This window comes from Salmo salar, chromosome ssa16 (assembly GCF_905237065.1).
Source record: "Salmo salar chromosome ssa16, Ssal_v3.1, whole genome shotgun sequence".
Lineage (NCBI taxonomy): Eukaryota > Metazoa > Chordata > Actinopteri > Salmoniformes > Salmonidae > Salmo > Salmo salar.
The window spans coordinates 73099386-73122003 of NC_059457.1; the positions used below are offsets into that span (position 1 = coordinate 73099386).

Sequence of the window (22618 nt, forward strand, 5' to 3'; positions counted from 1 at the left end):
CTCCAACTCCTCTCCACTGCACACACACACACACACACACAGCCATGTTATATACACTTGACATGAAAGTGAGATGTTTATGTTTGCGTCAGTTGTTCTTCAAAGTCTGGAACGTTCATACACACACCTGCTAGTCAGGATCAGCGTTAGGTGTGTTTTACCTGCTAGCCAGGATCAGAGTTAGGTGTGTTTTACCTGCTAGTCAAGATCAGGGTTAGCTGTGTTTACCTGCTAGCCAGGATCAGAGTTAGGTGTGTTTTACCTGCTAGCCAGGATCAGAGTTAGGTGTGTTTTACCTGCTAGCCAGGATCAGGGTTATCTGTGTTTACCTGCTAGCCAGGATCAGAGTTAGGTGTGTTTTACCTGCTAGCCAGGATCAGAGTTAGGTGTGTTTTACCTGCTAGTCAGGATCAGGGTTAGCTGTGTTTACCTGCTAGTCAGGATCAGAGTTAGGTGTGTTTTACCAACTAGTCAGGATCAGAGTTAGGTGTGTTTTACCTGCTAGTCAGGATCAGGGTTAGCTGTGTTTACCTGCTAGTCAGGATCAGAGTTAGGTGTGTTTTACCAACTAGTCAGGATCAGAGTTAGGTGTGTTTTACCTGCTAGTCAGGATCAGCGTTAGGTGTGTTTTACCTGCTAGTCAGGATCAGAGTTAGGTGTGTTTTACCTGCTAGTCAGGATCAGAGTTAGGTGTGTTTTACCTACTAGTCAGGATCAGAGTTAGGTGTGTTTTACCTGCTAGTCAGGATCAGCGTTAGGTGTGTTTTACCTGCTAGTCAGGATCAGAGTTAGGTGTGTTTTACCTGCTAGTCAGGATCAGCGTTAGGTGTGTTTTACCTGCTAGTCAGGATCAGAGTTAGGTGTGTTTTACCTGCTAGTCAGGATCAAAGTTAGGTGTGTTTTACCAACTAGTCAGGATCAGAGTTAGGTGTGTTTTACCTGCTAGTCAGGATCAGAGTTAGGTGTGTTTTACCTGCTAGTCAGGATCAGAGTTAGGTGTGTTTTACCTGCTAGTCAGGATCAGAGTTAGGTGTGTTTTACCTGCTAGTCAGGATCAGAGTTAGGTGTGTTTTACCTGCTAGTCAGGATCAGAGTTAGGTGTGTTTTACCTGCTAGTCAGGATCAGAGTTAGGTGTGTTTTACCTGCTAGTCAGGATCAGAGTTAGGTGTGTTTTACCTGCTAGCCAGGATCAGATTTAGGTGTGTTTCACCTACTAGTCAGGATCAGAGTTAGGTGTGTTTTACCTGCTAGTCAGGATCAGAGTTAGGTGTGTTTTACCTACTAGTCAGGATCAGAGTTAGGTGTGTTTTACCTGCTAGTCAGGATCAAAGTTAGGTGTGTTTTACCAACTAGTCAGGATCAGAGTTAGGTGTGTTTTACCTGCTAGTCAGGATCAGAGTTAGGTGTGTTTTACCTGCTAGTCAGGATCAGAGTTAGGTGTGTTTTACCTGCTAGTCAGGATCAGAGTTAGGTGTGTTTTACCTGCTAGTCAGGATCAGAGTTAGGTGTGTTTTACCTGCTAGTCAGGATCAGAGTTAGGTGTGTTTTACCTGCTAGTCAGGATCAGAGTTAGGTGTGTTTTACCTGCTAGTCAGGATCAGAGTTAGGTGTGTTTTACCTGCTAGCCAGGATCAGATTTAGGTGTGTTTCACCTACTAGTCAGGATCAGAGTTAGGTGTGTTTTACCTGCTAGTCAGGATCAGAGTTAGGTGTGTTTTACCTACTAGTCAGGATCAGAGTTAGGTGTGTTTTACCTGCTAGTCAGGATCAGAGTTAGGTGTGTTGTACCTGCTAGTCAGGATCAGAGTTAGGTGTGCTTTACCTGCTAGTCAGGATCAGAGTTAGGTGTGCTTTACCTGTTAGCCAGGATCAGAGTTAGGTGTGTTTTACCTGCTAGTCAGGATCAGAGTTAGGTGTGTTTTACCTGCTAGTCAGGATCAGAGTTAGGTATGTTTTACCTGCTAGTCAGGATCAGAGTTAGGTGTGCTTTACCTGCTAGCCAGGATCAGAGTTAGGTGTGTTTTACCTGCTAGTCAGGATCAGAGTTAGGTGTGTTTTACCTGCTAGTCAGGATCAGAGTTAGGTGTGTTGTACCTGCTAGTCAGAATCAGAGTTAGGTGTGTTTTACCTACTAGTCAGGATCAGAGTTAGGTGTGTTTTACCTGCTAGTCAGGATCAGAGTTAGGTATGTTTTACCTGTATATAAGTCTGTATTTGCCGTCCCGTCCCTTGTCGGACAGAGAGACCTCGTAGGTGAGAGACTGGCTGTTGCTGAACCGGTTCACCAGCCCAACCGGGGGAGCCCAGGACAACCTAGCACCCCGCGCGTGCACGTTGGACACCTGGAATACCACACACACGTTAGATAACACACACACACAAAGTCCCTATCAGTTTATGTTCCAGTTCATCCCCGTCACGGATGCTGGGTCGGTGAAATGACAGTCTGAGTAAAAGAAACATTTACCCCATCAACCACTGTCTTTACACACACACACACACACACACACACACACACACACACACACACACACACACACACACACACACACACACACACACACACACACACACAAACACACAAACACACACACAAACACACAGAAACATTTACCCAAACCCTGGCACTGAAATGATCACCCCATCAACCACTGTCTCTACACACACACACACACACACACACACACACACACACACACACACACACAGACACACACAGAAACATTTACCACAACCGCCGGCAACGGGGAAAGACACACGTGTACACACACAGCGGAGTGATTTAACACCGGGTGTCATTCATCCAAACACCACATCGACTGAATACCCAATCTGCCCTGGGGACAAACCACATCGACTGAATACCCAATCTGCCCTGGGGACAAACCACATCCACTGAATACCCAATCTGCCCTGAGGACAAACCACATCCCCTGAATACCCAATCTGCCCGGGGGACAAACCACATCCACTGAATACCCAATCTGCCCTGGGGACAAACCACATCGACTGAATACCCAATCTGCCCTGGGGACAAACCACATCCACTGAATACCCAATCTGCCCTGAGGACAAACCACATCCACTGAATACCCAATCTCCCCTGGGGATGAACCACATCCCCTGAATACCCAATCTGCCCTGGGGACAAACCACATCCACTGAATACCCAATCTGCCCTGGAGACAAACCACATCCACTGAATACCCAATCTGCCCGGGGGACAAACCACATCCACTGAATACCCAATCTGCCCTGGGGACAAACCACATCCACTGAATACCCAATCTGCCCGGGGGACAAACCACATCCACTGAATACCCAATCGGCCCTGGGGACAAACCACATCCCCTGAATACCCAATCTGCCCTGGAGACAAACCACATCCACTGAATACCCAATCTGCCCTGGGGACAAACCACATCCACTGAATACCCTATCTGCCCTGGAGACAAACCACATCCACTGAGTACCCAATCTGCCTGGGGGACAAACCACATCCACTGAATACCCAATCTGCCCTGGGGACAAACCACATCCCCTGAATACCCAATCTGCCCTGGAGACAAACCACATCCACTGAATACCCAATCTGCCCTGGGGACAAACCACATCCACTGAATACCCAATCTGCCCTGGGGACAAACCACATCCACTAAATACCCAATCTGCCCTGGGGACAAACCACATCCACTGAATACCCAATCTGCCCTGGAGACAAACCACATCCACTGAATACCCAATCTGCCCTGGAGACAAACCACATCCACTGAATACCCAATCTGCCCTGGGGACAAACCACATCCACTAAATACCCAATCTGCCCTGGGGACAAACCACATCCACTGAGTACCCAATCTGCCCTGGGGACAAACCACATCCACTGAATACCCAATCTGCCCTGGGGACAAACCACATCCCAGAGACACACACTGAAGACTGTCTCATATGATCTCTCCCTCTAGAAGACAAGCTGACAGTCTCTCTCTCTCTCTCTCTCTCTCTCTCTCTCTCTCTCATACTTCTAGTGTGTTCCTTATGAATACTGTTCAGAAGATCCATTAGAGTCCTGTGTCGGGTTACAAAGGGAGGGTATATTACTGGAAACTTTTATGGATTACTGGATTGGATGTAATCTATCACAAGGCATCTAGTGGCCTTTTTGGGTACCTCTGCCCCTCTGTGTGGCCTTATCACAAGTAAAATATATGAAATAATTAAATTAGATGATTTTAAAATAAAAACAATACAATGACAAAGCTGTAAAACATTATCCTAAATATAAACAATCAACGTATTCAATACCATTGGTGTTTAATATGAGGGTTTCAGCATGAAAGTACCTTTATATTTTTTTTAACACACTATCATTTATTTTACTATGTCAATATTTGTTTCGTCAATGTTTTTGCATCAAACTGACAGTTGTGAACACAGTCAATAGTTGGAGGAGTTGCAGAGGTAGTACAAAATAATGCCATTGTTGATTAGATGTTTTTTTTCATTAATTAGGCTATTTTCTCTTGAACTATATGTTCTATCCACTAGAAACTCATGGATAATATGGACACAGATATACAAATTAATACTATATATGAAGAATAAAAAAAGTTATTCAAGTATAAATGACCAAAGTTTCGATTGATTGCCATAGATTTTCTGTTAATTACCAAAATTACTGAAGATTCCGGTGACTTTGGTAAATTACCGGTAGCGTTGTAGCCCTAGCCCTGTGTGATGAGGTGGTACAATACTGCCCCTGTGTGGTCAGGTTGGGGACTGCAGGTGTTCTGGGCTCCAAAGGACATACTGCTCTGTGAGGAAGAAGCCTTTAGGTACAGATGTCTTTGTCTGCGAGTGTCTGTGTGTGAGTGTGTGTGTGTCTGCGTGTGTGTATGTGTGTGACTGACCTGTGGTTTGTCGATGGCGGAGAGCACTTCCTGAACTCTCTTTGCCTCCAAGTCGTGATCTGAGGAGAGAGAACAGACACAACATTACCACCAACTCGTGTGTTTCTGTCCTTGTGTGAGAGGGTGTTATTACAGCTAAGCACCACCAGAGGGCAGGCTGAGCTGTGTCATATACAGTACGTACAGTATGTACAGACCCCAACCTGGATTACTGCCTAGGTCTGCCCTCTGTTCTGTTGTCTGCTCATAAAACAGGGGGCCGGTTCCAGTCTAACACACACACACACACACACACACACACACACACACACACACACACACACACACACACACACACACACACACACACACACACACACACACACACACACACACACACACATCCAGTGGCAGAGCATGTCTAGGGGTTATTTAGGAGTGGGTCAGGGTTAGCGCTGGGGTGTGTGTGTGTGTGTGTGTGTGTGTGTGTGTGTGTGTGTGTGTGTGTGTGTGTGCGCGCAATGGAAGTTTTTCCCCAGAGTGTGTAGTGTGTGTGTGTGTGTGTGTGTTTAATCCCTATACCAGAGTTGCTTCAGACAGGAGCAGAGCTGCTTTCTCCATCAGAGCAGAGTTGACTAAATTACCCAGAAATGGTTTGTGTTTCAGAGAGAGAGAGAGAGAGAGAGAGAGAGAGAGAGAGATATAGAGACAGAGAGAGAGAGAGAGAGAGAGAGAGAGAGAGAGATATATATATATAGAGAGAGAGAGAGAGAGAGAGGGGGAAGTTAGAACACAGAAGAGGAGCGGAGGAGGAGAAGAGAAGAAGGGATGTTTATCAGGATGGAGAGAAGAGTGAGGAAAGCAGAGAGGAGGAGTACAGGGTTTATGAGGGGTCATCTTCAAGACCCTGGTTCTGGCCTACTGAGCAGCAAGGGTAACTACCCCCATCTACCTTCAGGCTATGCTCAAACCCTACATCCCAACCCAAGCACTCCATTCCTCCACCTCTGGTCTCTTGGCCAACCCACCCCTAAAATAAAATAAAGGCACGTTGGTTTTCCCCACTAACACTGATTTTGCTGATAGATACTTTGTTGAGGGAAACTGTACTTACGATCGGGATGTGTTGTTGTCTCACCTAGCTATCTTAAGATGAATGCACTAATTGTAAGCCGCTCTGGATAAAAGCGTCTGCTAAATGACTAAAATGAGCATAGGGTGATTACACAATCACGGTGTTCCAGTTCTGTGACATCATCAGCAGGCGCAGCAGATGCAGATGCAGGGGGAGGGGCTTGTCAGACTGTGAATATATTTAAGTTTGTCTGTGTGTATATTTGATTTTATTTATTTCACCTTTTATTTAACCAGGTAGGCTAGTTGAGAACAAGTTCTCATTTACAACTGCGACCTGGCCAAGATAAAGCAAAGCAGTGTGACACAAACAACAACACAGAGTTACACATGGAATAAACAAACATACAGTCAGTAACGCCATAGAAAAAAATCTATGTACAGTGTGTGCAAATGAGGTAAGATTAGGGAAGTAAGGCAATAAAATGGCCGTAGTGGCGAAGTAATTACAATTTAGCAATTAAACACTGGAGTGATAGATGTGCAGAAGATGAATGTGTAAGTAGAGATACTGAGGTGCAAAGGAGCAAAAAAAAATAACAATATGGGGATGAGGTAGTTTGGATGGGCTGTTTACAGATGGGCTATGTAGAGTTGCAATGATCTGTGAGCTGCTCTGACAGCTGATGCTTAAAGTTAGTGAGGGAGATATGACTCTCCAGCTTCAGTGGTTTTTGCAATTTGTTCCAGTCATTGGCAGCAGAGAACTGGAAGGAAAGGCGGCCAAAGGAGGAATAGGCTTTGGGGGTGATCAGTGAGATATACCTGCTGGAGCGCGTGCTACGGGTGGGTGCTGCTATGGTGACCAGTGAGCTGAGATAAGGCAGGGCATTACCTAGCAGACTTCTAGATGACCTGTAGCCAGTGGGTTTGGCGACGAATATGAAGCGAGGGCCAGCCAACGAGAGCATACAGGTTGCAGTGGTGGGTAGTATATGGGGCTTTGGTGACAAAACGGATGGCACTGTGATAGACTGCATCCAATTTGCTGAGTAGAGTGTTGGAGGCTATTTTGTAAATGACATCGCCGAAGTCAAAGATCGGTAGGATAGTCAGTTTTACGAGGGTATGTTTTGCAGCATGAGTGAAAGATGCTTTGTTGCGAAATAGGAAGCCAATTCTAGATTTAATTTTGGATTGGAGATGCTTAATGTGAGTCTGGAAGGAGAGTTTACAGTCTAACCAGACACCTAGGTATTTGTAGTTGTCCACATATTCTAAGTCAGAACCGTCCAGAGTAGTTATGCTGGACAGGCGGGCAGGTGCGGGCAGCGATCGGTTAAAGAGCATACATTTAGTTTTACTTGTATTTAAGAGCAGTTGGAGGCCATGGAAGGAGTGTTGTATGGCATTGAAGCTCGTCTGGAGGATAGTTAACACAGTGTCCAAAGAAGGGCCAGATGTATACAGAATGGTGTCGTCTGCGTAGAGGTGGATCAGATAATCACCAGCAGCAAGAGCGACATCATTGATGTATACAGAGAAGAGAGTCGGCCCGAGAATTGAACCCTGTAGTACCCCCATAGAGACTACCAGAGGTCCGGACAACAGGCCCTCCGATTTGACACACTGAACTCTGTCTGAGAAGTAGTTGGTGAACCAGGCGAGGTCATCATTTGAGAAACCAAGGCTGTTGAGTCTGCCGATAAGAATGTGGTGATTAACAGAGTCGAAAGCCTTGGCCAGGTCGATGAATACGGCTGCACAGCGTTGTCTTTTATTGATGGCGGTTATAATATCGTTTAGGACCTTGAGCGTGGCTGAGGTGCACCCATGACCAGCTCAGAAACCAGATTGCTTAGCGGAGAAGGTACGGTGGGCTTCGAAATGGTCGGTGATCTGTTTGTTAACTTGGCTTTCAAAGACCTTAGAAAGGCAGGGTAGGATAGATATAGGTCTGTAACAGTTTGGGTCTAGAGTATCTCCATCTTTGAAGAGGGGGTTGACCGTGGCAGCTTTCCAATCTATGGGAATCTCAGATGATACATAAGAGAGGTTGAACAGGCTAGTAATAGAGGTTGCAACAATTGTGGCAGATCATTTTAGAAAAAGAGGGTCCAAATTGTCTAGTCCAGCTGATTTGTAGGGGTCCAGATTTTGCAACTCTTTCAGAACATCAGCTATCTGGATTTCGGTGAAGGAGAAATGGGCAAGTTTCTGTGGGGGGGTGCAGTGCTGTTGACAGGGGGAGGGGTAGCCAGGTGGAAAGCATGGCCAGCCGTAGAAAAATGCTTAATGAAATTCTCAATTATAGTGGATTTATCGGTGGTGACAGTGTTTCCTAGCCTCAGAGCAGTGGGCAGCTGGGAGGAGGTGCTCTTTTTCTCCATGGACTTTACAGTGTCCCAGAACTTTTTGGAGTTTGTTCTACAGGATGCACATTTCTGTTTGTAAATGCTAGCTTTTGCTTTCCTAACTGCCTGTGTATATTGGTTCCTAACTTCCCTGAAAAGTTGCATATCGCGGGGGCTATTCGATGCTAATGCAGTATGCCATAGGATGTTTTTGTGCTTGTCAAGGGCAGTCAGGTCTGGAGTGAACCAAGGGCTATATCTGTTCCTGGTTCTACATTTTTGAATGGGGCATGCTTATTTAAGATTGTGTAAAAAATATACTTTTAGAAACTAGAAACAATGAACTGAAGGAATGGAAGAGAGAGGGAGATATAGAGAGAAAGAAAGAGAGGTACAGTGCCATGAAAAGTATTTGCCCTCTTTCTTATTTTAGCATATTGTTGATACTGAATGTTATCAGATCTTCAACCAAAAGCTAATATTAGATAAAGGGAACTTCAGTTTACAAATAACCCCAAAAATTGATACTTATTTTATTTATTTAATTAACAAAGTTATGCAACGACCAATTCCCCCGTGTGAAAAAGTAATTTCCCCCTCACACTCAAGGTTGTGCCACCTTTAGCAGCGGTGACTGCTACCAAACGCTTCCTGTAGTTGTTGATCTCTCACGTCGCTGTGGAGGAATTTTGTCCCACTCTTACATGCAGAACTGCTTAAACTGCATGTTTCAAATCCTGCCACAACATCTCAGTTGGGATTAGGTCTGGACTTTGACTAGTCCATTCCAAAACTTCAAATGTGTTGCTTTTTAGCCATTTTCATGTAGACTTGATTGTGTGTTTTGGATCATTGGCTTGCAGTATGACCCAGCTACGCTTCAGCTTCAGCTCACAGACGGGTGGCCTGACATTCTCCTGTAGAATTCTCCTGTAGATCTTTTTGGATAACATGGGTCCCATTATTTTACATGTACATTTTAGTCATTTTAGCAGACGCTCTTATCCAGAGCGACTTACAGTAGTGAATGCATACATTTCATAAATGTTTTCTCCGTACTGCCTGGTGAAAACCAAACACTGCATTCCACAGTAAGAACCTCACACCAATGGTCAAGCATAACTTTTTGCATAAATTTGTTTATGAAATAAATGAAATAAGTATGTATTTGTTCACTCAGGTTCCCTACTAAGATTTGGTTGAAGATCTGATATTATTCTGTATCAAAAATATGCAAAAGTAGATTTTTTTTTTTGAAGGGGGTAAATACTATTTCACAGCACTGTAGAGATAGAGGGTGAGAGAGATATAAGATAAAGAGAGCAAAAGGAGAATGAGAGAGAGAGAGAAAGAAACAAAGCGATAGAAAAAGAAGCCTGCAGGGTGAGTTCCACAGCGTTTTCATCTACGCATAGTGAGCATTCCATCTGCTCAACAGCTGGCCTCCTTAACACACGCACGCACGCACGCACGCACGCACGCACGGACACACACACACACACACACACACACACACACACACACACACACACACACACACACACACACACACACACACACACACACACACACACACACACACACACACACACACACACTTGTTGAGACCTGTCTGAGACGGTTTGTAGTCATGGTCGGCAGGTAGCCTAGTGGTTAGAGCGTTGGACTAGTAATCGAAAGGTTCCAAGATTGAATCCCCGAGCTGACAAGGTACATATCTGTTGTTCTGCCACTGAACAAGGCAGTTAACCCACTGTTCCTAGGCCGTCATTGAAAATAAGAATTTGTTCTTACCTGACCTGCCTTTTTAAATAAAGGTAAATAAAAAATTACATATAGATATATAATAATATAGAGATGAACCAACACTCTGAATAAGGACCATGCTGAAGGTACCATCATAAAAAAATATGGTGACAGTTTAGTTCTCATGGACAGAGACCATGGTTTACACAGAGAGAGAGAGAGAGAGAGAGAGAGTGCGTGTGTGCGCGTGCGTGCGCGTGTGTGTGTCCAACCATACCTCCATAGAGGAGAGATGTATGTCTGAGGTGCCAAGAGACAAAGGAATTCTGCTGCTCTTCCTGGAAGGCAAGTGTGTGTGTGTGTGTGTTGGCTGAAGCGTTGGGAACTCTGAGATGGTAGAAGTACAGTTTTAACCCAGCCGACCAAGGAAATGTGTTAATATCACTGTTCTTAAGATCATTAATTATTCTACAGTTGAAGTCGTAAATATACATACATTAAGGTTGAAGTCATTAAAACTTGTTTTTCAACCAAATTTCTTGTTAACAAACTATAGTTTTGGAAGTCGGTTAGGACATCTACTTTGTGCATGACACAAGTAATTTTTCCAACAATTGTTTACAGATTATTTCACTTATAATTCACTGTATCACAATTCCAGTGGGTCAGAAGTTTACATACACTAAGTTGGCTTTAGAAGCTTCTGATAGTCTAATTGACATCATTTGAGTCAATTGGAGATGTACCTGTGGATGTATTTCAAGGCCTACCTTCCAACTCAGTGCCTCTTGATTGACATCATGGGAAATCAAAAGAAATCAGCCAAGACCTCAGAAAATATATTTGTCATCCCGCTCAGGAAGCAGACGCGTTCTGTCTCCTAGAGATGAACGTACCTTGGTGCGAAAAGTGCAAATCAATCCCAGAACAACAGCAAAGGACCTTGTGAAGATACTGGAGGAAACAGGTACAAAAGTATCTATATCCACAGTAAAACGAGTCCTATATCGACATAACCTGAAAGGCCACTCAGCAAGGAAGAAGCCACTGCTCCAAAACCGCCATAAAAAAGCCAGACTACAGTTTGCAAATGGGGACAAAGATCGTACTTTTTGGAGAAATGTCCTCTGGTCTGATGAAACAAAAATAGAACTGTTAGGCCATAATGACCATCGTTATGTTTGGAGGAAAAAGGGGGACGCTTGTAAGCCGAAGAACACCATCCCAACCGTGAAGCACGGGGGTGGCAGCATCATGTTGTGGGGGTGCATCATGAGGAATGAAAATTATGTGGATATATTGAAGCAACATCTCAAGACATCAGTCAGGAAGTTAAAGTTTGGTCGCAAATGGGTCTTCCAAATGGACAATGACCCCAAGCATACTTCCAAAGTTGTGGGAAAATGGCTTAAGGACAACAAAGTCAAGGTATTGGAGTGGCCATCACAAAGCCCTGACCTCAATCCTATATACATTTGTGGGCAGAACTGAAAAAGCGTGTGTGAGCAAGGAGGCCTACAAACCTGACTCAGTTACACCAGCTCTGTCAGGAGGAATGGGCCAAAATTCACCCAAGTTATTGTGGGAAGCTTGTGGAAGGCTACCTGAAACGTTTGACCCAAGTTAAAGAATTTAAAGGCAATGCTACCAAATACTAATTGAGTGTATGTAAACTTCTGACCCACTGGGAATGTGATGAAAGAAATAAAAGCTAATAAATCATTCTCTCTACTATTATTCTGACATTTCACATTCTTAAAATAAAGTGGTGATCCTAACTGACCTAAGACATGGAATTTTTACTAGGATAAAATGTCAGGAATTGTGAAAAACTGAGTTTAAATATATTTGGCTAAGGTGTATGTAAACTTCCGACTTCAACTGTAAATCAGATGGTAATGAAAGCCTGATGATATGCAGCTATGACTCTGCACTACCCAACATTGTGCAGATATGTGTAAGAGAGACTTGTAAGAATAAGACTGAGTCAGACTGGACTTGTACTCCTTGAACCAGCTGACACAGACAGGCAGGCAAGCAGGCCCTTATTTGGGTGGGGTGGGTGAGGGGGACCTATTACCATAGAAACACAGGCAAAACCATGGAGGGTTTTGCCTGTGTACACACTTACGGAGAGTCACTATGACAACGGGGTTTATTTTAAAGGCCTGAGTCATGCTAAGGTCAGGGGTCAAATGTGTTAATGAACTAAACGAGCACTTGCTACAGCTCTCTCTCTCTCTCTCTCTCTCTCTCTGGGGATGACATCATCTTACATCAAAGTATTTTGTTTTAAACGTGTCAGGAGACGTCTATTTTCTTTCCACTCCTTTTCTCTCCTTTCCTCCCCCCTTTCCTCCTCTCCTCAAAGTACACATTCTACAGTATAACCAACATGGCCACGTCATTTTCCTGAAATCACTGCTCTCTACAGAGAAATGATGCCGCGTTCAAAACAACTCAGAACTCAGAAATCTCTGACTTCGGAATTCAGTACATTCAGGACAACTGTGAACTCTGGGTAAATGGTCATCCAACTCGGAATACCAAGTCGGGAACTTGGACATCTTTCTAGAGCTCCAACTTTCTGACCTGAAGACTACTAACGTCATCTTGAAAGCACCTCTAGAATTACAGAAAGGTGCTGCAGTTATGATGACATAGAACCAACATGGCGGACAAAGGCACATCTGTTTCAGTTGAAATCTAAGCTCTAATGAGAAACTGCAACGCTGGCATTGATCCACCATGGGACATCAGTTTCCTGAAATCACTGTTCTCTACAGATAAACTGCACCGCTGACGTAGATCCATCATGGAGAAGAGAGGCACATCTGATTGTGTTTAGAGCGGCTCAGTTCTAAGGAAGAGCGGTGGGCTTTACTGACTGTCTTGACTGACTGGTAGCCAAGCACATTACTGGAATATAGTACATTAGCCAATAGACACACAAACACACACGTCCAGGAGGGCACAGAGCAAAGTCTACAGCGTGGGTGTGTGTTTGTGTGTTTGTGTGAGTGTGTGAGTGTGTGTGTGTGTGTGTGTGTGTGTGTGTGGTGTGTGTGTGTGTGGTGTGTGTGTGTGTGTGTGTGTGTGTGTGTGTGTGTGTGTGTGTGTGTGGTGTGTGTGTGTGTGTGTGTGTGTGTGTGTGTGTGTGTGTGTGTGTGTGTGTGTGTGTGTGTGTGTGTGTGTGATACTCATGGTTGAAAGCAGAGGGCCAAGCAGTAGATTAGACAGATGGAATGTTCTCTCTCTCAGTCCTTTCTATATCTCTCTTTCTCTCCTTTTGTCTCTCATCCCCCTCTCACTCCCTCTACTATCTTTCTCCCCACTCAGTCTACCTCCTAGCTTTTCATTCACTCTCATATTCTCTTTTCTGACTTTTAATTTCCCTGTCCCTCTATCATACTCTTCTCTTTTTCTCCCTCTCTCTATTTCTCCCTCTCTCATGCTCTGATTGTTTTAGAGGAAGCCCAGTCACGGGGTGTGTGTGTGTGTGTGTGTGTGTGTGTGTGTGTGTGTGTGTGTGTGTGTGTGTGTGTGTGTGTGTGTGTGTGTGTGTGTGTGTGTGTGTGTGTGTGTGTGTGTGTGTGTGTGTGTGTGTGTGTGTTGTAGCCGAGTCAGCCTGATCTCCAGTCCAGAACTGAGACCCTGCTAGACCATCAGAAAGACACAGATACTCCTAGACATACACTGACATGTAATGTACGTGTGTGTGTGTGTGTGTGTGTGTGTGTGTCTGTGTGTGTGTGTGTGTGTGTGTGTGTCATCAGGCTCTCTCTCTTTCCATGATGTCACCACCTAGCCCAACAAACACCCCTTACACCTGGCCTCAATGGAACATTCCCCTGACCCCGGACTGTACAGCCGGGCTGGTCCAAAGCTGAAATGGGGGTCTGAGAGGTGGTTTGGCCTGCTTCTTTGGGATTAACTCTGGTGTCTCTCAGCAGGCCTGTCTGTCACCACCTCTGCACACAGGCCAGCGAGATAGAGATGTGTGTGTTTGAAAGAGAGCTCAAAGGGTTCCTTCATGGAGAACAGGACTCAACAGATATGTACTGTACCTCACCCCTCTTCCCTCTCTCCCCCTTACTCCCCTCACGTCCACTCCTCTCCTCACTACCTCTCCTCTCTCCTATCCTGCCCCCCCCTCCCAGACAAGGCCAGTATTGTAGAGGGAGAAACCGATAGGTCTCGGAAAAGACTCAGCAATGTGGTTACCTAGACAACCCCTTCTCTCCCCCTCCATCCCTTTCCACCTCTCCAAGGCACCATTCATCTTTCTCTCTCTTTCATTGAGAAGAAAAGAGAGAGAGACATCGGAAGAGTATTCACTTATCTGTGTGTGTGTGTGTGTGTGTGTGTGTGTGTGTGTGTGTGTGTGTGTGTGTGTGTGTGTGTGTGTGTGTGTGTGTGTGTGTGTGTGTGTGTGTGTGTGTGTGTGTGTGTGTGTGTTTACCTTGCGGTGATTGTGTGTGTGTGTCTGGCTCGTTGCTCCTTGGGCTGCTCCGTAGTTGTCGTCGTTCCGGCTTCTTCCCTCCTGGACTGTTAGCTCCGCCCATTGACCCCAACGACCCTAGCGAAGGGACGTGGCTCTTCCCGCTGTAACCAATCAAATACAACCAAACTTTATTGACAAAAACTGCATGGAAAGCATCTCAGTAAACTTTACAACGACAATAGAACCAACACATGCTCTTAAAACACAGATTCAAATAGTTTGCATGTGTTTTAGACAACCTCATCCTTCCATAGGAAAACAATGTCAGGTCAAAGTCTGTAACTTCCATAGGAAAACAATGTCAGGTGAAAGTCTGTAACTTCCATAGGAAAACAATGTCTGGTCAAAGTCTGTAACTTCCATAGGAAAACAATGTCAGGTGAAAGTCTGTAACTTCCATAGGAAAACAATGTCTGGTCAAAGTCTGTAACTTCCATAGGAAAACAATGTTTGGTCAAAGTCTGTAACTTCCCTAGGAAAACAATGTCAGGTGAAAGTCTGTAACTTCCATAGGAAAACAATGTCTGGTGAAAGTCTGTAACTTCCATAGGAAAACAATGTCTGGTCAAAGTCTGTAACTTCCATAGGAAAACAATGTCTGGTCAAAGTCTGTAACTTCCATAGGAAAACAATGTCAGGTGAAAGTCTGTAACTTCCATAGGAAAACAATGTCTGGTCAAAGTCTGTAACTTCCATAGGAAAACAATGTTTGGTCAAAGTCTGTAACTTCCATAGGAAAACAATGTCTGGTCAAAGTCTGTAACTTCCATAGGAAAACAATGTCTGGTGAAAGTCTGTAACTTCCATAGGAAAACAATGTCTGGTCAAAGTCTGTAACTTCCATAGGAAAACAATGTTTGGTCAAAGTCTGTAACTTCCATAGGAAAACAATGTCTGGTCAAAGTCTGTATCTTGTCTGTAGTGTCTCTCCTGTCTGCACTATGGCTATAGATCTCATACTTGTAGATCAAGTTGATCACTAGTAAAACCAGTAACTAGTCTTAACTACTAACTAGTCTATAACTCGTCTGTAACTCGTCTCTAATTATAATTAATGGATATGTTTGTAGCGGTTGACACATTTTTCGTTAGGGCAAATAAAGTCTGACATTTTAAAGTGAAAATGACAAACTTTAGAAGCCTTATTAAACCATGAACACACGACAAGTTAGCATTTCTTGCTAGCGCAGGACAATTCTCTGCGACAACAGAGTGCCCAAATGAAGATAGTACATCTGTAGTCTCGAACTAGTTGAACTCATCTCTAACTCCAGGACTATTCTCTGACCTGTATCCATTGTGGCTGGAGCCCAGAGACTTGTACAGGGAGGAGGGAGGAGAGTTGAGTCTGTTCTGTCGTTCCAGCTGTCTCTGCTCCTTTATCTTCTTAGGCTGGGGCTTGCTATAGCTCTCCTCTCTACCAATGTAGCTGGACATGCCATAGACTGGGATTATCTCTGGGAGACGGAGAGATGGAGGGGGTGAATAGAGGGAGAGAGGGAGAGAGGGAGAGGAAAACGAGAGAAGCAAAGACGAGAGACGGAGTTAGCTATGTCATTTAGGTGTATGTATAACTCAATATTAAGGTGTTCCTAATGTTTTGTACACTTAGTGTATATATACATAATAAACAGTACCAGTCAAAGGTTTGGACACACTTACTCATTCCAGTGTTTTTCTTAATTTTTTGCTATTTTCTGCATTGTAGAATAACAGTGAAGACATCAAAACTATGAAATAACACATATGGGATCATGTAGTAACCAAAAAAGTGTTAAACAAATCAAAATATATTTTAGATTTTCGATTCTTCAAAGTAGCCACCCTTTGCCTTGATGACAGCTTCGCATTCTCTCAACCAGCTTCATGAGGTAGTCACCTGGAATGCATTTCAATTAACAGGTGTGCCTTGTTAAAAGTTAATTTGTGGAATTTCTTTCCTTCTTAATGCGTTTGAGACAATCAGTTGTGTTGTGACAAGGTAGGGGTGGTATACAGAAGATAGCCTTTTTTGGTAAAAGACCATGTCCATATTATGGCAAGAACAGCTCAAATAAGCAAAGAGAAACAACAGTCCATCACTACCTTAAATTACGGACTATAAGCCGCAACTTTTTTCCCAGGCTTTGAACCTCGCGGCTTAAACAATGACGCGGCTAATATATGGATTTTTCCCGCTTCCAATTTTGTTTTCTCCAAAATAACACATTCTGTGACGTGCTCAGTTTTTTGGCGGCATGAAGCTTTCATTAGACCAATGAAATTGCCGAACGGGTTAAGGTCAAACAACTTTTTTGTTTACTGTTTAGATTAAATCGAGCGCTCTCAAACTTCCCATCATTCTGATTACGGTAGTCATTTTGTCACCCTCATCATGGCAAAGACACGGAGAAATACATATGATGCAGCTTTCAAGTTGAAGGCGATTGATCTGGCTGTTGGAAAAGGAAATAGAGCTGCTGCACGGGAGCTTGGTCTTAATGAGTCGATGATAAGACGTTGGAAACAGCAGCGTGAGGAATTGACTCAGTGCAAAAAGACAACTAAAGCTTACTGCTAATTTGTTATTTTTTGTTACAAGCCGTGTTTCGTTAAAGCCTATTTATTTTTGTTACAAGCCGTGTTTCGTTAAAGCCTGTGTAAAGTTCATTTGTTTCAATGTACCGGTAGGCACCTGTGGCTTATAGACATGTGCGGCTTACTTATGTTCAAAAAAAATAAAAATGTATTCAAAGCGGGGACCGAGAGACTGAAAAACAGCTTCTATCTCAAGGCTTATATTCAGGTGCGCTTAATAGTCCGGAAATTACGGTACTTTAAGACATGAAGGTCAGGCAATGTGGAAAATTTCAAGAATTTTTCAAGTGTCTTCAAGTGCAGTAGCAAAAACCATCAAGCGCTATGATGAAACTGGCTATCATGAGGACCTCCACAGGAAAGGAAGACCCAAGTTACCTCTGCTGCAGATGATAAGTTCATTAGAGTTACCAGCCTTAGAAATTGCCGCCCAAATAAATGCTTCACAGTGTTCAAGTAACAGACACATTTCAACATCAACTGTTCAGAGTAAACTGCGTGAATCAGGCCTTCATGGTCGAATTGCTGCATAGAAACCACTACTAAAGGACACCAATAATAAGAAGAGACTTGCTTTGGCCAAGAAACACGAGCAATGGACATTAGACCGGTGGAAATCTGTCCTTTGGTTTGATGAGTCCAAATTTGAGATTTTTGGTTCCAACCGCCATGTCTTTGTGAGACGCAGAGTAGGTGAACGGATGATCTCTGCATGTGTAGTTCCCACCGTGAAGCATGGAGGAGGAGGTGTGGGGGTGCTTTGCTGGTGACACTGTCTGTGATTTATTTAGAATTCAAAGCACACTTAACCAGCATGGCTACCACAGCATTCTGCAGCAATAAAACATCCCATCTGGTTTGCTCTTAGTGGGACTATCATTTGTTTTTCAACAGGACATTGACCCAACACACTTCCAGGCCGTCTGGGCTTTTTGACCAAGAAGGAGAGTCATAGAGTTCTGCATCAGATGACCTGGCCTCCACAATCACCCGACCTCAACCCAATTGTTTGGACACACCTACTCGGAGTGTGGTGTCAGGAAAATAACCTCACACTCAATGTCAACAAAACAAAGGAGATGATCGTGGACTTCAGGAAACAGCAGAGGGAGCAGCCCCCTATCTACATTGACGGGACAGTGGTGGAGAGGGTGGAGAGTTTTAAGTTCCTTGGCGTACACATCACGGACAAACTGAAATGGTCCACCCACACAGCCAGCGTGGTGAAGAAGGCGCAGCAGCACCTCTTCAACCTCAGGAGGCTGAAGAAATTTGGCTTGTCACCAAAAACACTCACAAACCTTTACAGATGCACAATCGAGAGCATCCTGTCGGGCTGTATCACCGCCTGGTACGGCAGCTGCTCCGCCCATAACCGGAAGGATCTCCAGAGGGTAGTGAGGTCTGCACAACGCATCACCGGGTGCAAACTACCTGCCCTCCAGGACACCTACACCACCCGATGTCACAGGAAGGCCAAAAAGAGCATCAAGGACAACAACCACCCGAGCCACTGCCTGTTCCCCTCGCTATCATCCAGAAGGCGAGGTCAGTACAGGTGCATCAAAGCTGGGACCGAGAGACTGAAAAACAGCTTCTATCTCAAGGCCATCAGACTGTTAAACAGCCATTACTAACATTGAGTGGCTGCTGCCAACATACAGACTCAACAACAGCCACTTTAATAATGGGAAAATTGATGTAATCAATTTATCACTAGCCACTTTATATATATAATGCTTACTTACCCTACTGAGATCACTCATCTCATATGTATATACTGTACGCTATACCATCTACTGCATCTTGCCATCTTGATGTAATTAAATGTATCACTAGCCACTTTAAACAATGCCACTTTATATAATGTTTTCATACCCTACATTACTCATCTCATATGTATATACTGTACTCTATACCATCTACTGCATCTTGCCATCTTGATGTAATGTATCACTAGCCACTTTAAACAATGCCGCTTTATGTTTTCATACCCTACATTACTCATCTCATATATATATACTGTACCCTATACCATCTACTGCATCTTGCCTATGCCGTTCGGCCATCACTCATATATATATATATATTTTTATGTACATATTCGTATTCATTCCTTTACACTTGTGTGTATAAGGTAGTTGTTGTGAAATTGTTAGGTTATATTACTTGTTAGATATTACTGCATGGTCGGAACTAGAAGCACAAGCATTTCGCTACACTTGCATTAACACATGCACCACACTTGCATTGTCACATACACCATGTGTATGTGACAAATACATTTGATTTTGAGATGGTTTGGGATGAGTTGGACCTCAGATTGAAGGAAAAGCAATCCAAGTGAAGCTGGTTGAGAGAATGCCAAAAATTTGCAAAGCTGTCATCAAGGCAAAGGGTGGCTACTTTGAAGAATCTAAAATCTAAAATATAGTTTGATTTGTTGAACACATTTTTGGTTAATACATGATTCCATATGTGTTATTCATTATTCTACAATGTAGAAAATAGTAAAAAATAAAATAAAATGAATGAATGAGTAGGCATGTCCAAATGTTTGACTGGCATTGAATATATCTCCAGTGGTGTAAAGTACTTAAGTAAAAATACCTTAAAGTACTACTTAAGTAGTTTTGGGGGTTTCTGTACTTTACTATATATATTTGTGACAACTTTTACTCCACTACATTCCTAAAGAAAATAATGTATTTTCTACTCCATACATTTTCCCTGACACCCAAAAGTACTCGTTACATTTTAAATGCTTAACAGGACAGGAACATTTTTCAATTCACGCACTTAAAGAGAAAATCCCTGGTCATCCCTACTGCATCTGATCTGGCAGACTCACTAAACACAAATGCTTTGTTTGTAAATTATGTCTGAGTGTTGGAGTGTGCCCCTGGCTATCCGTAAACTCAAAAAACAAGAAAATTGTGCCATATGGTTTGCTTAATATAATGAATTTGAAATGAGTAATACTTTTACTTTTGATACTTAAGTATATTTTAGCAATTACATTTACTTAAGTATATTTAAAACCAAATACTTTTAGTAGTATTTTACTGGGTGACGTTCACTTTTACTTGAGACATTTTCTATTACGGTATCTTTACTTTTACTCAAGTATGACAATTGAGTACTTTTTCCACCATAGTATATATCTCTAGTATAGGCTACAGTATCTCATATGCCCATAGACATGTCTTAGACTGGGGTGTGGGTCTCTTACCTTCTCCATATATGGGCGGGAGGTGGTGTTGGTAGTACTGGTGAGGAGGCAGGTCTCCAGGACTCACAGGGGGATAGAAGGAGTGAGAGTTGGGGATAAAGTGGGGGTGGGTGAGGTACGGAGGGAGGTGGTGCGTGGGGGAGAGAGCGGGGGAGTACGAGGGGGGATAACATTCAGGAGACTGGGGGGTGACGACCACCCGACGCACTCCTGTGTTGTCTTCTAACACCTGGGGGGGAGGAGAGGCGAGGGGAGAGGAGAGGGGGAGGGGAGGAGAGGAGAGGAAATCTTAGCATTACTGGAGAATTCCACAATAGAACACATCCAATAACACTCCACAAACACTGGACTCAATTAAATCCAACCCACACTGGAGTATTCACACAGTAGCTCTCCCCATGGTCAAATAACATGGCAGGTTGTGTAAAACCCATCATCACTACCAGGTAGAAGATTCCCCTCACAGGAAACTACAGTTGACAGAATAAGAGGAGTGTGTGTGGGGGGCAGTAGTTTGTAAACCAAAACACTAAATCAAATTGCTATGGGTTTGATCAAACTCCAGTTTAAGACTTTGGCTGTACACACATGCATGCACACACACACACACACACACACACACACACACACACACACACACACACACACACACACACACACACACACACACACACACACACACACACACACACAAAATTCCACCAATTCAGACACTCTCTCACACACACACACATTCCATTCCATTCACACACATTCCAATCAGTAAGCAAACACACACTCCCCCGTGAGAGTCGCTTCCAAGTGCTGCAGCAGCACAATAACACACACACACACACACACACACACACACACACACACACACACACACACACACACACACACACACACACACACACACACACACACACACACACACACACACCACACACACACACAGGCAGCGAGAGAGAGAGAGAGAGAGAGAGAGAGCAAGAGAGGAGAAAAGATAGCAGACCACTCTCCCTGACTCCCCCCTCCGAACTCCACATCCTCTATACAAAACAAACTTACCATCCGTGAAAAACAGACATGTTTATGTGACAACAAGGCCAAGTCCCACCAGAAACCAGTTGGCAGAGGATCCCCCTCTCTCTCCTTCCATCCATCTCTCTCTCTCCTTCCATCCCTCTCTCTCCTTCCATCCCTCTCTCTCCTTCCATCTCTCTCTCTCTCCTTCCATCTCTCTCTCTCCTTCCATCCCTCTCTCTCCTTCCATCTCTCTCTCTCCTTCCATCCCTCTCTCCTTCCATCCCTCTCTCCTTCCATCTCTCTCTCCTTCCATCCATCCCTCTCTCTCCTTCCATCCCTCTCTCTCCTTCCATCTCTCTCTCCTTCCATCCATCCCTCTCTCTCCTTCCATTCATCCCTCTCTCTCCTTCCATCCATCCCTCTCTCTCCTTCCATCCCTCTCTCTCCTTCTATCCCTCTCTCTCCTTCCATCCCTCTCTCCTTCCATCCCTCTCTCTCCTTCCATCTCTCTCTCTCTCCTTCCATCTCTCTCTCTCCTTCCATCCCTCTCTCCTTCCTGGCCTCCCCCAACACACACAGTCAATGGCCTCGCTGCTATCACCCCCCCCCTTCCCCCCAACAACGTACCCTGCAATAATCAACACATTCCTCTCTGCTCTGGGCGGCTGCAGTTGTGAGCAAGTTTACCACACACAAACACAGCTTACCTGGGAGATGTATCCTGGGGGGACGTGGATGGGGGGGATTGATCCATTGGGAGACATCATTGGGACCTCAGCAGGACCTACACGAAAGATACACACTGTCAGTCACTGTAACACATACACACACACACACACATACACACACACACACACACACACACACACACACACACACACACACACACACACACACACACACACACACACACACACACACACACACACACACACACACACTAATGACAAGGTAACGCCTAGGCTTTAGTTCAACATGCTAACACGGTCTTGTGTCATGCAGGAGACCTGGATTCAGTCACAGACACAAACAACAGCAGGTAAAAACCTTATGGAGGAAAATCCACTTATTTTGTGTTTACTTTTCCACTGTGATCTCTCTCCTCTCTCCTCTCCCCCTCCCCCCTCCCTCTGGTAAAGTAATTGCTGTAGGCAAGACTGGGTTCATTGTAAATCATACTAAACACACACACACACACACACACACACACACACACACACACACACACACACA

At 44.2% G+C, this 22618-nt stretch overlaps 1 protein-coding gene across 4 annotated transcripts in view; it reads right to left on the reverse strand.

Annotated features, from left to right (window-relative positions):
* Positions 1-22618, reverse strand: part of fndc3ba (fibronectin type III domain containing 3Ba) — a 117946-nt gene that overhangs the window by 45491 nt on the left and 49837 nt on the right. For all 4 annotated transcript variants that reach the window (XM_045697723.1, XM_045697721.1, XM_045697725.1 and 1 more), the window contains exons 4-10: positions 22093-22169; positions 20378-20606; positions 15857-16025; positions 14527-14669; positions 4912-4970; positions 2198-2343; positions 1-16 (exon numbers count right to left, since the gene is read on the reverse strand). The exon at positions 1-16 is cut by the window's left edge and continues 44 nt beyond it. In XM_045697723.1, coding sequence (XP_045553679.1) covers positions 1-16; positions 2198-2343; positions 4912-4970; positions 14527-14669; positions 15857-16025; positions 20378-20606; positions 22093-22169 — 839 coding nt within the window. The remainder of the gene's footprint in view (positions 17-2197; positions 2344-4911; positions 4971-14526; positions 14670-15856; positions 16026-20377; positions 20607-22092; positions 22170-22618) is intronic.